At 47.3% G+C, this 13,513-nt stretch overlaps 1 protein-coding gene across 4 annotated transcripts in view; it reads left to right on the top strand.

Moving 5' to 3' along the window:
* The window catches only part of PLXNA4 (plexin A4), a 604,081-nt gene that overhangs the window by 491,223 nt on the left and 99,345 nt on the right, over positions 1–13,513 (top strand). For all 4 annotated transcript variants that reach the window (XM_082238689.1, XM_082238692.1, XM_082238690.1 and 1 more), the window contains 2 exons: positions 8,319–8,415; positions 10,137–10,327. In XM_082238689.1, the coding sequence (XP_082094815.1) occupies positions 8,319–8,415; positions 10,137–10,327 (288 nt within the window). The remainder of the gene's footprint in view (positions 1–8,318; positions 8,416–10,136; positions 10,328–13,513) is intronic.

Below are 13,513 nucleotides of genomic sequence, written 5' to 3'. Positions count from 1 at the left end.
GGAGAAGGGGACGACAGAGGACAAGATGGTTGGACAGTGTTCTCGAAGCTACCAACATGAGTCTGACCAAACTGCAGGAGGCAGTGGAAGACAGGAGTGCCTGGCGTGCTCTGGTCCGTGGGGTCATGAAGAGTCGGACACGACTAAACGACTAAACAACATTCTGACAAGGATTACAAACTCAAATAGAGATTACAAACTCAAACAGAGATTATAAACCCAAACTCATAGGGATATGTATAACACAATAATTCATTACAGAATTAGAGATAAGAGTTTATGAGTTCATGTTAGTCCATAGTCAGATTCGACGTGAAGGTCTTAGTTTCAATCACTGAGCAGAAGTCAGAAGTCTATTATGGATCAGAAACCAGGACAGGGCCCTGTTTCGATGTATTCACCTTTATCAGCTGGAAGTATCAAACATTACATGGTTTCTGACCCATAATTGACTGGATTAGTTTTTGTTACAATTGACTATTGATTTGCAAGTAGGGACCACTCTCACTACTGAAACTTATATTGGCCAGAGTTCTTGGTGTGCTTTTTTCTGGGTATATTTAATAACAAGAACTCCAAATTATTTAACGAGAAGAGAACAGAGGCATGCAAATATTGGCACAATAATGAAGGAGCGATGAAGGAGAAAGCTGTTCAGCCCACGTTTTAAAGTGAACTGATCCAATTCATTTCCCCTATACAGTGGTACCTCGGGTTAAGTACTTAATTTGTTCTGGAGGTCCGTACTTAACCTGAAACTGTTCTTAACCTGAAGCACCACTTTAGCTAATGGGGCCTCCTGCTGCCGCTGCCGCTGCGGATTTCTGTTCTCATACTGAAGCAAAGTTCTTAACCTGAAGCACTATTTCTGGGTTAGCGGAGTCTGTAACCTGAAGCGTATGTAACCTGAGTTACCACTGTAATTATATGCAGATTGGAACATAGGGATCAGTTGGATTATTGGTTGGTTGGCATCAGTCTGTCTCGGGAGACAACAGAGAAGTGCGCCTTTGGGGACAAAGTCAAACTGTTGGAAGGCGACAGCACCTGCTGTGGCTGTAGAGACCGATACAGGAGAGACATGTTTTGTTGCAGCTGGGGCAGAGGATGGCACCCACTTGTGCTGCTGCAGATGCACCAGGGCATATCTTCTCTCTGCGTTCCTCCCAGGGGTCATTCCTCCTCTGCTCACTGCTGTGGATGCACTACTTGACTGTCCCCAAGCCCTCTGGCTGACTGCAAGGGATTCCCACATGGCAAGGTTGATGTGCCCAGCCTCCGTGCCACATTTGCAGACTTCTTTGTAATGCAAAGTTGGTCTGCCAACGAGCCTGGTGCCTGAAGCCAGATCCCCGCAGAGCTCGTCCTTGGAGATCCTGCCATCTTCCATTCTGCAGACCTGACCAAGCCAGCGCAGAAGTCACTAGAGGTCATACCTTGTTAGACATTCAGGGCTACACCTGCTCAGAAGCCAAGCTTGTTGATCAGCATGCAAGGCCATCTCTGGCATTAAGCAAAAGGCACTGGATCGATTGACTTTATTGCTCCAGCCCCAGAGCTTTGACAATATTCACATGCTGCCATTAAGCAATACGATAAACAATAAAAGCCCAAGCCCTTCTGAAGAGCAATAGACTCTTCTGACATAGCGCCAACCTTCCTAGTCATGCATTTAAACAGCATTTTCATGACAATCCTTCAGTTCAGAATCCGCAAGCAGGCTGGTGGCAGCTGCTTCAAACAGCATCAGGCAAGGCTGGCTCTGAGGTCCTGAACATGTCTAACCCAGGGTCAGTTCCACAAGGTTAAGAGTGCAAGCCAAACCATGTGCTTATCTGGGATTAAGTCCCACCGGTCTTGTTGACGTGTCCCTCTGAGCAGACATGAAGAATTGCTGTGCACATGGCTTCTGGGGCAGTTTTATGGAGAGGGCTGCAGTGCTGATACTGGCGATGGCCACTGCTGCTTTTGCAAACACACTCCCAGCTTTCCATCCCTGCAATTTCAATTATACTGTGTGTTGCATTTGTAGGCTAGGGGCCGCTCCACCTCTCTGTCCCTCTTTCTCTCAGCTGCCTGCCATTGTTCTCCAGGAAGGGTTCAGCTCTCAGCCTCTCCAGGAAGGGATTGGAGAGTCATCTACCTGGAATCCTGGAGAATTGCTGTCAATCAGTGCCTGACAAATAGAAGAGGAAGAAATGGAGGCAGTGAGAGATTTTAGTTTCTTGGGCTCCATGATCACTGCAGATGGTGACAGCAGTCACGAAATTAAAAGATGCCTGCTTCTTGGGAGAAAAGCAATGACAAACCTAGACAGCATCTTAAAAAGCAGAGACATCACCTTGCCAACAAAGGTCTGTATAGTTAAAGCTATGGTTTCCCCAGTAGTGATGTATGGAAGTGAGAGCTGGACCATAAAGAATGCTGATCGCCGAAGAATGGATGCTTTTGAATTGTGGTGCTGGAGGAGACTCTTGAGAGTCCCATGGACTGCAAGAAGATCCAACCTCTCCATTCTGAAGGAAATCAGCCCTGAGTGCTCACTGGAAGGACAGATCCTGAAGCTGAGGCTCCAATACTTTGGCCACCTCATGAGAAGAGAAGACTCCCTGGAAAAGACCCTGATGTTGGGAAAGATGGAGGGCACAAGGAGACTGAGAACGAAATGGTTGGACAGTGTTCTCGAAGCTACCAGCATGAGTTTTACCAAACTGCGGGAGGCAGTGGAAGACAGAAGTGCCTGGCGTGCTCTGGTCCATGGGGTCACGAAGAGTCGGACATGACTAAACAACAACAACAAGTGCAGATATCCCTGAGCTAGTTGGGCCCATGGTCTGACTCTGTATAAGGCACCTCCCCATGTAGGTTTTGCTTTTTGAAGGGCTTCTGATTATACGCGAGTGTCATGGCGCCCTGTGCCAGACGAAGGAGGCCGTTTCGCCCTTGGCACTTTGCGTCTGGAAGTGTGTGATGAGCAAGAGCAAGGCAGCCAGCGCTTTCTGTGGGGGACCATGATGAGCAGGTAGCAAGCTGGGGATGTGGTGGGGGCAATGAAGAAAGGGAGCACGCAGACTTGTTCTGTTCCAGTTCCAAGAGAATGCATAATGAAGCCCCGCTCTCGGTGCTATTTGATCATGAACCAAGTGCAATTAAGCCAGCGCTCTCTGTGCCTTTAAAGGAGGTGGATAATGTGCAGTAATCATGTGTGAATTAGCTGTTCCATAAGAATTGGGAAAATCCCAAGTGCACAGAAACAAAAAAATCTATTTCATGCCACGTTCAGTTTTCAGCAAGGTGGAAAGATCCTACGAAGTAACGGGGGTGAGCTTCTCTCACCCCTACCTGCCTCATTTATGGTTCTCCTGATCCAATGGAGGTACAGTGGTACCTCGGTTTAAGTACTTAATTCGTTCTGGAGGTCCGTTCTTAACCTGAAACTGTTCTTAACCTGAAGCACCACTTTAGCTAATGGGGCCTCCTGCTGCCGCCGTGCCGCCGGAGCATGATTTCTGTTCTCATCCTGAAGCAAAGTTCTTAACCCAAGGTACTATTTCTGGGTGAGCGGAGTCTGTAACCTGAAGCATATGTAACCTGAAACGTATGTAACCTGAAGCGTATGTAACCCAAGGAACACTGTACTGGATTTTCTAAAGCCACCTTGGGGAACCTCAGCTTCACAGGCCTAGCTAGACCCAGTTTCACCCACAAAGGCCTTCCTCAAAGCCACACCCAACTGCTCTGCTTCTGATGCCACATGCAGTGTCAGGTGTGGGCCGGGAATGAATGTGGCTCCTGGGGAACAACCATGAACTTAACATGAGCATAGCGTGAGCTCCTGATTGTCAGGTCTCCCTGTTGGCACCGCTCATTATGACGTCAGATGACTGACAGGTGAACTGTTGAAGGACTTGACCTGCCAGCTCATTCCAGCTCCCAACACCATATACGGAAATGATAGTGCTGCTAGGACAGCGGTTCTCCACCTGTGGGTCCTCAGACGTTGTTGGACTACAACTCCCATCAGCCCTGAGCTCTGGCCTTGCTAGCTGGGGGTGATGGGAGTTGTAGTCCAACAACATCTGGGGACCCACAGGTTGAGAAAGGCTGTGCTAGGATGATGGGCCCCATATATGATGTCAAGTGTAAGGAAGGCAGTTGTGACTTGGTTGCAGGGACCGGCAGGGCTCTGAAGAGTGTGTGGTGAGGCAGGGGACCCAGGTAGTGACCCAGGAGAGGGGACAAGTGATTTATGGAGTTGGATATCACCATACATCCCATTTCCCCCCCCCCATGAGAACACAATGAGAATTTTGAGTGCCATGCCCCTGCATGATTTTGGGGTGAGATCTTGTGTTTTTTTGCGTCTGCAATCTCCCATGGCACCCCAAAATATGTGTTTTGGGGTACCATGACCCACCAAAGCACTTTTTCTGGGTTTGCAATTGCACGGGTCACATGACTCACACAGCAGTGCAGACCTGGGAGATGGCGTCCCGATTTTGGGCCATGTCGCGTTGGAGGGTATTTGCCACCTGCAAGGCAGGAGGGAGAGTCAGGGCAGTCCTAGGTGGCAGGGCAGGGTTCCACTGTTGCCATAGTTGTGCCATTTGGCTTAGACATCTGGACAGCTGCCCAGAGGCTAGAAGGCTCCGTGTTCATCCAGAGCACCATGGAAGCTGCTGTAAGCATTTCTTTTGCCAGTAAAGGGTTAAGTGTCAGACGTGTGCCTTCCTTATCTGGGATGGGATCCACACTTGGAGAAAATGGCTCTGTGGGCCAGATAAATTTGGCCCCTGGGATGAATGTGATTCCCCCTGCCTGTTTTTACAGGACAAAGATGGGATGTGTTTACTAAATGACTTTGAAATTGGCCTTTGTGGGTTTTAAAAAAATTATTTAACATGTGTTTTTCTGTTATTGTTTTTAATATAAATTTGGGCTTTGTTCGTTTAATAATTAGATAGCATGTCGACTTGTTGGATGTGCTCAGTTTTTAAGTTTGCACAGAGAGCGCTTGGAATCGGGCATGGCAGAACTATAGCGAAAGAGTGTATGATGAACTGAAAAAAATATCCGTAGCATGTTCTAAAACAGCAAGGAATTTGAATGAGTTCTTGGTGCAATGGAAAAGACCTCCTCTGAGTTATCCTGGGAGACTTGGCATATCTCTGTGGACACCCAAGACATTCCATCTGCACTCCCATGCGCTGCTGTGTGCATGCGCCGCAGCGCACGGAGTCGTGCGGGCCTGCCGGTCTCTGCTTGTTGCCTGCCAGACAGATGTTATTCTTTTAATTAAGGGCACTGGTGGTAATAAAATCCCCATAGAATCCATGAAGGATTCATAGCCTTAAGCTCTGCTCGGGTTTACGCAGGAGTGTGCGATGCAGTCGAGGGGAACTGATGCTAAATCAAGTCGGGAGACATATGGACCCGGTTAAAGACCAGTCCCATTCCTCTCTCCCTCACATCATACTTTTGCCTTGGGTTAATTACTCATCTCTCGGCCTTGCAACATATTTTTTCCCCAGCTGCTACCTCCGAGGCTGTTTCTCTGGGCCCAGGGAGAGTGAAAACGGATGGCGCGAGAGGCCAGCGCCACATTCTCTAGATATGCTTGCAGGGATTTATCACCATATAATGCCGGTCCTGAAGGATGCGGGTGGCGCTGTGGGTTAAACCACAGAGCCTAGGACTTGCTGATCAGAAGGTCAGCGGTTCGAATCCCCACGACGGGGTGAGCTCCCGTTGCTCGGTCCCTGTTCCTGCCCACCTAGCAGTCTGAAAGCACGTCAAAGTGCAAGTAGATAAATAGGTACCACTCTGGCAGGAAGGTTTCCGAGCACGGCGTTTCCGTGCGCTGCTCTGGTTCGCCAGAAGCGGCTTAGTCATGCTGGCCACATGACCCAGAAGCTGTATAAAGCCAATAAAGCGAGATGAGTGCTGCAACCTCAGAGTCGGTCACAACTGCACCTAATGGTCAAGGGTCCTTTTACCTTTACCTTGCCTCATATTTGCCAAGTATATTTTCCCTGTTGTGATGCATTTGGTATCTTAGTACAGTATATGCAATTTTGTACCCATTGCTTTGCTGTAGAACTTCACTGTAAAATTCAAAGAAGTGCAAGTTTCAAAAGTGAGAATGCGGTAGGTTCATCTTTAAACGTGAACTGAATCAAATTTCTGTCCTATTCCAACCTGGGGCACAAGCCCAGACTCCCCCCCCCCCCCGCTAGGTGTTGATGGCTGAAATCAGGTGGTAAACTGAGCACACTCGACAAGGAGCAACAATACAGCTGTGTTTAAAATGTACACCTGACCTCTCTTATTGAACTAATCCAATCTGCTTGAGCAAGTGGCAAGCTAGCTAGCACAGTTGGTTAGAGCTTGGTGCTGATTATGCCAAAGCTGCAGGTTCATTCCCCATATGAGACAGTTGCATGAAAAAGCTGTCTCCCCATTGCCTAGCTCATGGGTAGGCAAAGTAAGGCCCGGGGGCCGGATCCGGCCCAATCACCTTCTAAATCTGGCCCACGGACAGTCCGGTATCAGCATGTTTTTACATGAGTAGAAGGTGTCCTTTTATTTAAAATGCATCTCTGGATTATTTGTGAGGCATAGGAATTCATTCATCCCCCCCCCCCCAAAAAAAAGTATAGTCCGGGCCCCCACAAGGTCTGAGGGACAGTGGACTGGCCCCCTGCTGAAAAAGTTTGCCAACCCCTGCTAGCTGCTTAACCTCTGAAGATGAGAGCATCCAGTGGGAGGACATCAAAGGAGACCAGAAATTTAGATCAGATTTGCGAGGAGGAAGGCAGTCCTTTGTGTACCCAGGTCCCAAGGATTCCTGCATTGCAGGGGTTGGACTAGATGTCCCTTGGGATCCCTTCCAACTCTACAGTTCTGTGATTCTCACTGCGTGCACCGGTCTCATCAAAATGCTCTTTCTGTGCATGAGGAAAACGAGTGCAGCAAACTCTACAGAGCATAGTTCTCTAGAAAGTGCACTTAACATCCATGGAAACCATGCTGGGGGAAAACCGGCGGGGTTGAGATGCTGTTCGCAAGGCCCCTGCCAATTGTCAGCTAATTGTGTTTGGTTTGCTCAAAGATAAATTGCGGTGTAACTCGGCATTCGCCGTAATGTAATGTGCAGAAATCACAGGGTACGTTTGGCCCTGCAATTGTATGCCGATTAGTAGACACAGAGCTTCGCCTCTGCCTGAGGCTTGGAGCTTTGGGTTTCTCCAAGCTATACTTCCAGAGAATATTAGCTTTCATTTTTTAAAAACCAATAATAATAAATGAATAAAGTTTCCGATTGTCATGGATGAGAAGACAAGCTATAGGCAGGAAAGCCTGATCAAATATCGAAAGGCAGAAGGCTGGCTGAAGGAGACAATTGGTGGTCAGGAACCTGGGCATCAATGCCCTTCAAAACACTTAGTTCCTCTCCACGTCAAGCAAAATTAAGGAGTGGAGAGCCAAACCGTACTAATTTTCAAAAGATCGACAGTGAACTGTAGTCATCCGAAAGCCTCAGTGTTACTGTACCCACTAGTCCCCATTGTTGTTGTTTAGTCGTTTAGTCACGTCCAACTCTTCGTGACCCCCTGGACCAGAGCACGCCAGGCACTCCTGTCTTCCACTGCCTCCCGCAGTTTGGTCAAACTCATGCTGGTAGCTTCGAGAACACTGTCCCACCATCTCGTCCTCTGTCGTCCGCTTCTCCTTGTGCCCTCCATCTTTCCCAACATCAGGGTATTTTCCAGGGAGTCTTCTCTTCTCATGAGGTGGCCAAAGTATTGGAGCCTCAGCTTCAGGATCTGTCCTTCCAGTGAGCACTCAGGGCTGATTTCCTTCAGAATGGATCGGTTTGATCTTCTTGCAGTCCATGGGACTCTCAAGATTCTCCTCCAGCACCATCATTCAAAAGCATCCATTCTTTGGCGATCAGCCTTCTTTATGGTCCAGCTCTCACTTCCATACATCACTACTGGGAAAAACATAGGTTTAACTATACGGATCTTTGTTGGCAAGGTGATGTCCCCATTAGTAACATTCAAAGAGAATTTGGTGGGGAAGGCGTCCCTTTAGTAGTGAAACACCTGAGGAATGTCAAGGGAAAGCGGGGAAGATGAAGTGATAAAAATCCTGGTGATATTTACATGTGTGTGTTAGAATCCCATTCCTACCATGGTGTCAGGGGAGATATGTGCAAGAATTGCCACCACCATTTCCAGTAGCCAGAGCAGCAGGTGTGATTTCTCTCCTTTCTTTCTTTCTCTCCCTCCGTACTTCCCTTCCCCTACTTTTAGTATACTTACGATGGGACGGAGATTAACAGCTTGCCAGTGGAGCTGACAGTCGTGTGGAATGGGGATTTCAACATTGACAACCCGGCGCAGAACAAAGGTAACGAATCATTTCGACTTGTCCTTGGAAGTGGTAACCTTAGCAACCGGCTGCATCACTCTGCACACTTCCTAACAAAGCACTCGACGCTTCCCTTCCCCGTCTGCTACAAGGCTTTATTTATGTTCTCTGCAAATTGCTTTAAAAAATATATATGTTCTGTTTTTCTTCCCCTCTCTCTTTCTTGTTGAGCACCTGAAACAAATAAAGCTCTGCCTGCCCCCCGCCCTGAGCATTTTAAAGCCAAACTTTCTACTCTCCAAATCCTCTTGACTTGAGTAGCTCATTTCAGTGATTGTTGCCAGCAGCTTAGTTTGGATCTGCCCAAGTCGTTTTTTTTTTCCTGCTGAAGCAGTTTGCAACTTCTTTTTAAAATACGACTCAAAATAATAACAAATATGGATCAGTCGCATTTCCCTCTTTCTGATTTGACACACTCCTTTCCCGGAGGCAGAAAACTGGGTTTGTGGGAATTTGTGGGAGCAGGAGGCGGGAAGGCAAAATTGGGGGGGGGGGGTAGTGGTACACAGTTGACAGCTGCTGTAAGGAGCCCTCTAGGTACGGTGAGTTCAGTCCCTCACCCTAATTTTTGCCCCCAAAATCAACACCCAGTTTCGCCAGGAAAGGTGCCCCCCTGATTCATTCTGTAGGCATTGCGGGGGGTCGGACTAGAGAACCCTTTGCATCCCTTCCAATCCTACAGTTCCATGATTCTCTGCAATGAGAAACTGATACTTTCAACTGGTAATGGAAAGTGAATAGGGAGGAAGTCTTATGCACATCTTCGGTCGGAGAGTCCTCCCCTGTATCAGTGATGAGGTATAGATTTAAGATTTCAGAAACGGTTTCCTAGCTGCTGGCGTCTTTATATCTTCCATAGATAAGCTACTGAATTTGTGTACACAAGATGTGGTGCTAGTCACCAACTTTGGAAGAGCAGACAAATTCATATAAGGCTGTTATTGGCTATGAGCCATAATAGATACCTTCCACCTTCATTATCAGAGGTACTTCTTAATACCAGTCAGTGGTGTACCATGGGTTGCCAATGCCCGGGGCAAGGCAAATATCCTTGGCACCACCCTCTAATAGTGTGGAACAAAGGGGCAATAGCTTGTGACCTAACTCGAGTGGCAGCCGCAGCGCCCAATGAGCATCCAGCAATCGAGCACTGTGAAAAACTGGATGGAGGATTGGTCAGGAGCGGGTACCTTTATAAAGCCCGTGTGGCGGGCACCCTAGCAACCGGCCATTGTCCATATCCACTCCTCAGTTCACCCATACAGTCATTTGGAGATTTTCTGAATGAGGGGATGGCGCATTATTTTAAAATATATTTTTACTACTACTGTTAATTTTCTTTTGAAATCTTGCACCCCAAAGAATTTTGCTCCCAGGGCAAGTGCCCCGTGGCCCCACCCACGCTATGCCACTGATGCCAGTTGTTGGGGAGCACCAGTGGGCGAGCGTCCTGCTTGTGGGCTGTCTCCAACCATCTGGTTGCCCCCTAGTGGGAAACAGGACTCTTGACTAGATAAACTTTCCAGTCCAATCTAGCGGGACTCTTGCTGCATTGTTTGACTTGACCGCAGAAGGCTTATTGGCTGCTGCTCCTTTGCCGCAGTTCTGCAGATCAAAGCACCTGAGAGGGCATATATGGGGTAAGGTGATCTCGTGGGTAAATGCCTCCTCAACAGGCTTGTGCTATCCTCTCCCAACAGTCCACCTGTACAAATGCGGGGCCATGCGAGACAGCTGCGGCCTGTGCCTGAAAGCAGACCCGGACTACGAGTGTGGCTGGTGCGAAGACCAGAACCGGTGCACCTTGAAGCACCATTGCCCCATCCTGGAGAACCGGTGGCTGGAGCTCTCTGGCGCTGGGGGCAAATGCACCAACCCCAAGATCACAGAAGTAAGTCGTTCTGAAGCTCCCTCTTCCATTCCCCATACCCTTGTTTTCTGCACCCTGCCTAGCCATGAAGACCTATGATCAGTGGCGTAGCATGGGAAGGGGGTCACAGGGGCGGTCTCCCTGGGTGCTAAATTGTTAGGGGGCATAAAATTACAACCCCTGATGCTGCCTCAATACAGCTGTGTGCTTCCATTGCTGTGCTCTATTGAAAATGGCTTCTCTGTACAAACCAGGAAGTGACCTCTCCAGGCAATGGAACGACTCTTCTCTTCTTATCTCTACGGCTGCAATCTTTTGGGTGGCCCGCAACCCTTGCTATGCCACTGGCTATGATGGATGAGTAATAATCCACCAAATAGGATTCTCCTTCAGCCTTGCCACTCAACTGGAGATGCCAAGGACTGGGCCTGGGCTGTTCTGTATCCAAAACAGGAGCTTTGCTACTGAGCTATGGTGTTCAGCCCCCCTCCCAGATTCAGCTTTTCTGCGCAGGCAGCTTCCTGAGGTGTGGTCCTGCTCTTCGATAGTGACTTGCTGTCATCTGGCTTATGCAGGATGTCCTAAAGAACAAGGCTACTATAAGAATGGCCCTTCTGCTTCCTTCTGGTTCTCTGATCCCAAGCATGATGGCCCCGCTTAGAACTCGCTTGGGCTGTGCACAATTCCTTCTCAGATGCTGTAACTCAAGAAGGATGGCTCCTCGCAGCTGTGAAAGTGAGCCCAGGAGACTGTGGTTTAACTGGAGCTGCTGTGCCAAACAGCTAGATCAAAGCGCTGCCTTATATCATCCCTGCTCCCATGTCGCATGCAGTCCTCACCAGAGAGGATGCAGAAGTTCACAGGTTTCAAGAAGATTTGCCTTGGAAGCAGGAATGTCTCCAAAGAGCCTCTTTGAAGAGTTGCCCAGACGTTGGAGGGGGGAAGCAGGATCTTGGAGTGTGCTTTATAATTATTGTTTTTTCCAGATAAAATTTGCTATTAGTTTTTCTTGAAATACATCACCACCAGGCGCCTAACAAGACATCGTTCTCCATTCTGCCCTGAGTCTGTAATCTGCAGTGCTCTTTCCATTCCACTGCAGTTCGCCATCTGCCCCAAACTATGCTACATGTGGTGGAATTCTGTAACCTAATTTACACAATTTTGTGAACTGTGTAACCTAATTTACACAATTAATTTTGTGAATTATCCCATTTAATTCAAAAGAAATGCAATTCAAATAGGGGAGGCTAAAAGCTGCAACCAAAGATAGCACCCACCATATTTGTTGGGTTGATTTTTGTTCTGGACAGGAGTTGAATGAGCCAACATTGACAATTTCTGCTCCTGTTTTCTGTTTCTTGCCAGAATTCTCTGACATCCCTAATCAGCCCAGAATGATATACAGTCATACCTCGAGTTACAGATGCTTCTGGTTGTGTTTTGTCGGGTTACGGACCTGCCAAAACCTGGAATTACCAGAACGGGTTACTTCCGGGTTTCGGGGGTCACGCATGTGCAGAAGTGCTAAATCGCGCTTTGCGTATGCGCAGAAGCACTGAATTGCAACCCACATGTGCGCAGACGCACCGCTGTGGGTTGCAAACGTGCATCCCACACGGCTCACGTTCGCAACCCAAGCATCCACTGTGCAGTTGAAATCCCTGGTTAGACAGGTTTCCCAGGCTTTTCAAACATATAAAAACCTGCAAAGCCTTTTTGAGCAAAGAACATGGCAAGTCAGGAAGAATTAATTTAAGGTCCTGGTCTAGGGGTTCAAGTGCAGGTGAGAGAAACAGAATGCTCCTTCAAACCTTTGTAAAATATGATTCTATGATATATATTGTGTATGTGTGCACATTAAGGCTGCAGTCCTGTACATATTTGTGAGAATAAGTCCCCTTGGACTTGCTTTTGAGGAAACACATTAACAATCCATCAATAAGCCCGCAAGTGAGATTTGATCACTTCTGGAGACTAAAAAGTATACCCTTGATTTTTGAGAGACACAATGAAAAACTTCCAAACGACCCTCATTGCTATGCATGTGAATTAATATGCACGGAACTTCATCTATAACACTGGTGGGATCTGAACTGCCTGCGACTATCCAGGAAAGAGTCTTCAGGGTAATGGTGGAGAGCTCAGCGAAAATGTCAACTTGGTGTGCAGAAAGCGCATCCCAAGTAAGGGATTATTAGAAAAGGGATAGAAAATTAAAAAGGCCACTATCATAATGCCTTAATAATAAATCTTATGGCATAGGCATATTTTGAAAACTGGTTGCACCCATTTCAAAAGCGTTTTATAGAACTAGAAGAGGTGTGGAAAAATAAAAGCTCACTTTTGAAGCTCACTTCCAGGGCTAGAATCATAGATTCGTAGAGTTGGAAGTGAGCCAAAGATCGTATTGTTAGCCCAGAAATGGAAACAAGAAGAAATTCTGAAGAAAGAAGAATGGCAGACGAAATGAATGGGCTATGCAGAATTGGACAAAATGACAGGAAGGATTCGAAACCTGCGGGACCAGAGATTTACAGAAGATTGGAAGGAGTATATGAATTATTTGAAGAGCAACTGTAATCAACAAATTACGCTAGTAGGACTACAAGAAGTTGTGTAAGGAGAAATATACGAAGTGTTACAAAGTAGAAAAAGATAGAGATATTGGTTATGAGTTTGAAATGTAATAGGGAAAATAAGAAATGCATATTAAGAGATTAGATTGGAAGATTTTCAGACAGGATTGATGGAAGTCAAAAATTTGAATAAGATGTAAAAGTATGTTTAATTACTGTTGAAAATGATATGTTAAAAAAAACCTAATAAAATTTTATAGAGAGAGGGGGGGGTGCGGAAAGAGCGAACAAAACAATAAAGCGCTCAGAGCAAAACGTTCTGGGTTTGTTGTGCTTAGAAAGAAGGCGAACTCTGACCAAACATGACAGAGGTTTATATAATTAGAAGTGGGGTTCTGCTTCTGATCAGTGTTGCAGCCACCCCAATCACTGCCACCCCTTACCTCAGGTGTGGGGAACCACTGGCCCAAAGGCCCACCAGATGTTGCTGAACTGCAGCTGCAAGCAGAGTCAGTGACCTGGGCTGATGTGAGATGAAGTCTGACAACATCTGGAGGGCCAAGAGTTCCTTACGCCTCTCTTACGGCTTCTGCTTTGCATCCTCCTGGAGTCCCCCCCCCCAGTGAAA

Source organism: Podarcis vaucheri (genome assembly GCF_965113315.1).
Source record: "Podarcis vaucheri genome assembly, chromosome: 10".
Taxonomy (NCBI): domain Eukaryota; kingdom Metazoa; phylum Chordata; class Lepidosauria; order Squamata; family Lacertidae; genus Podarcis; species Podarcis vaucheri.
Note: the sequence above shows the minus strand (reverse complement) of the source record. Positions and strands in the feature narration are given on the sequence as shown.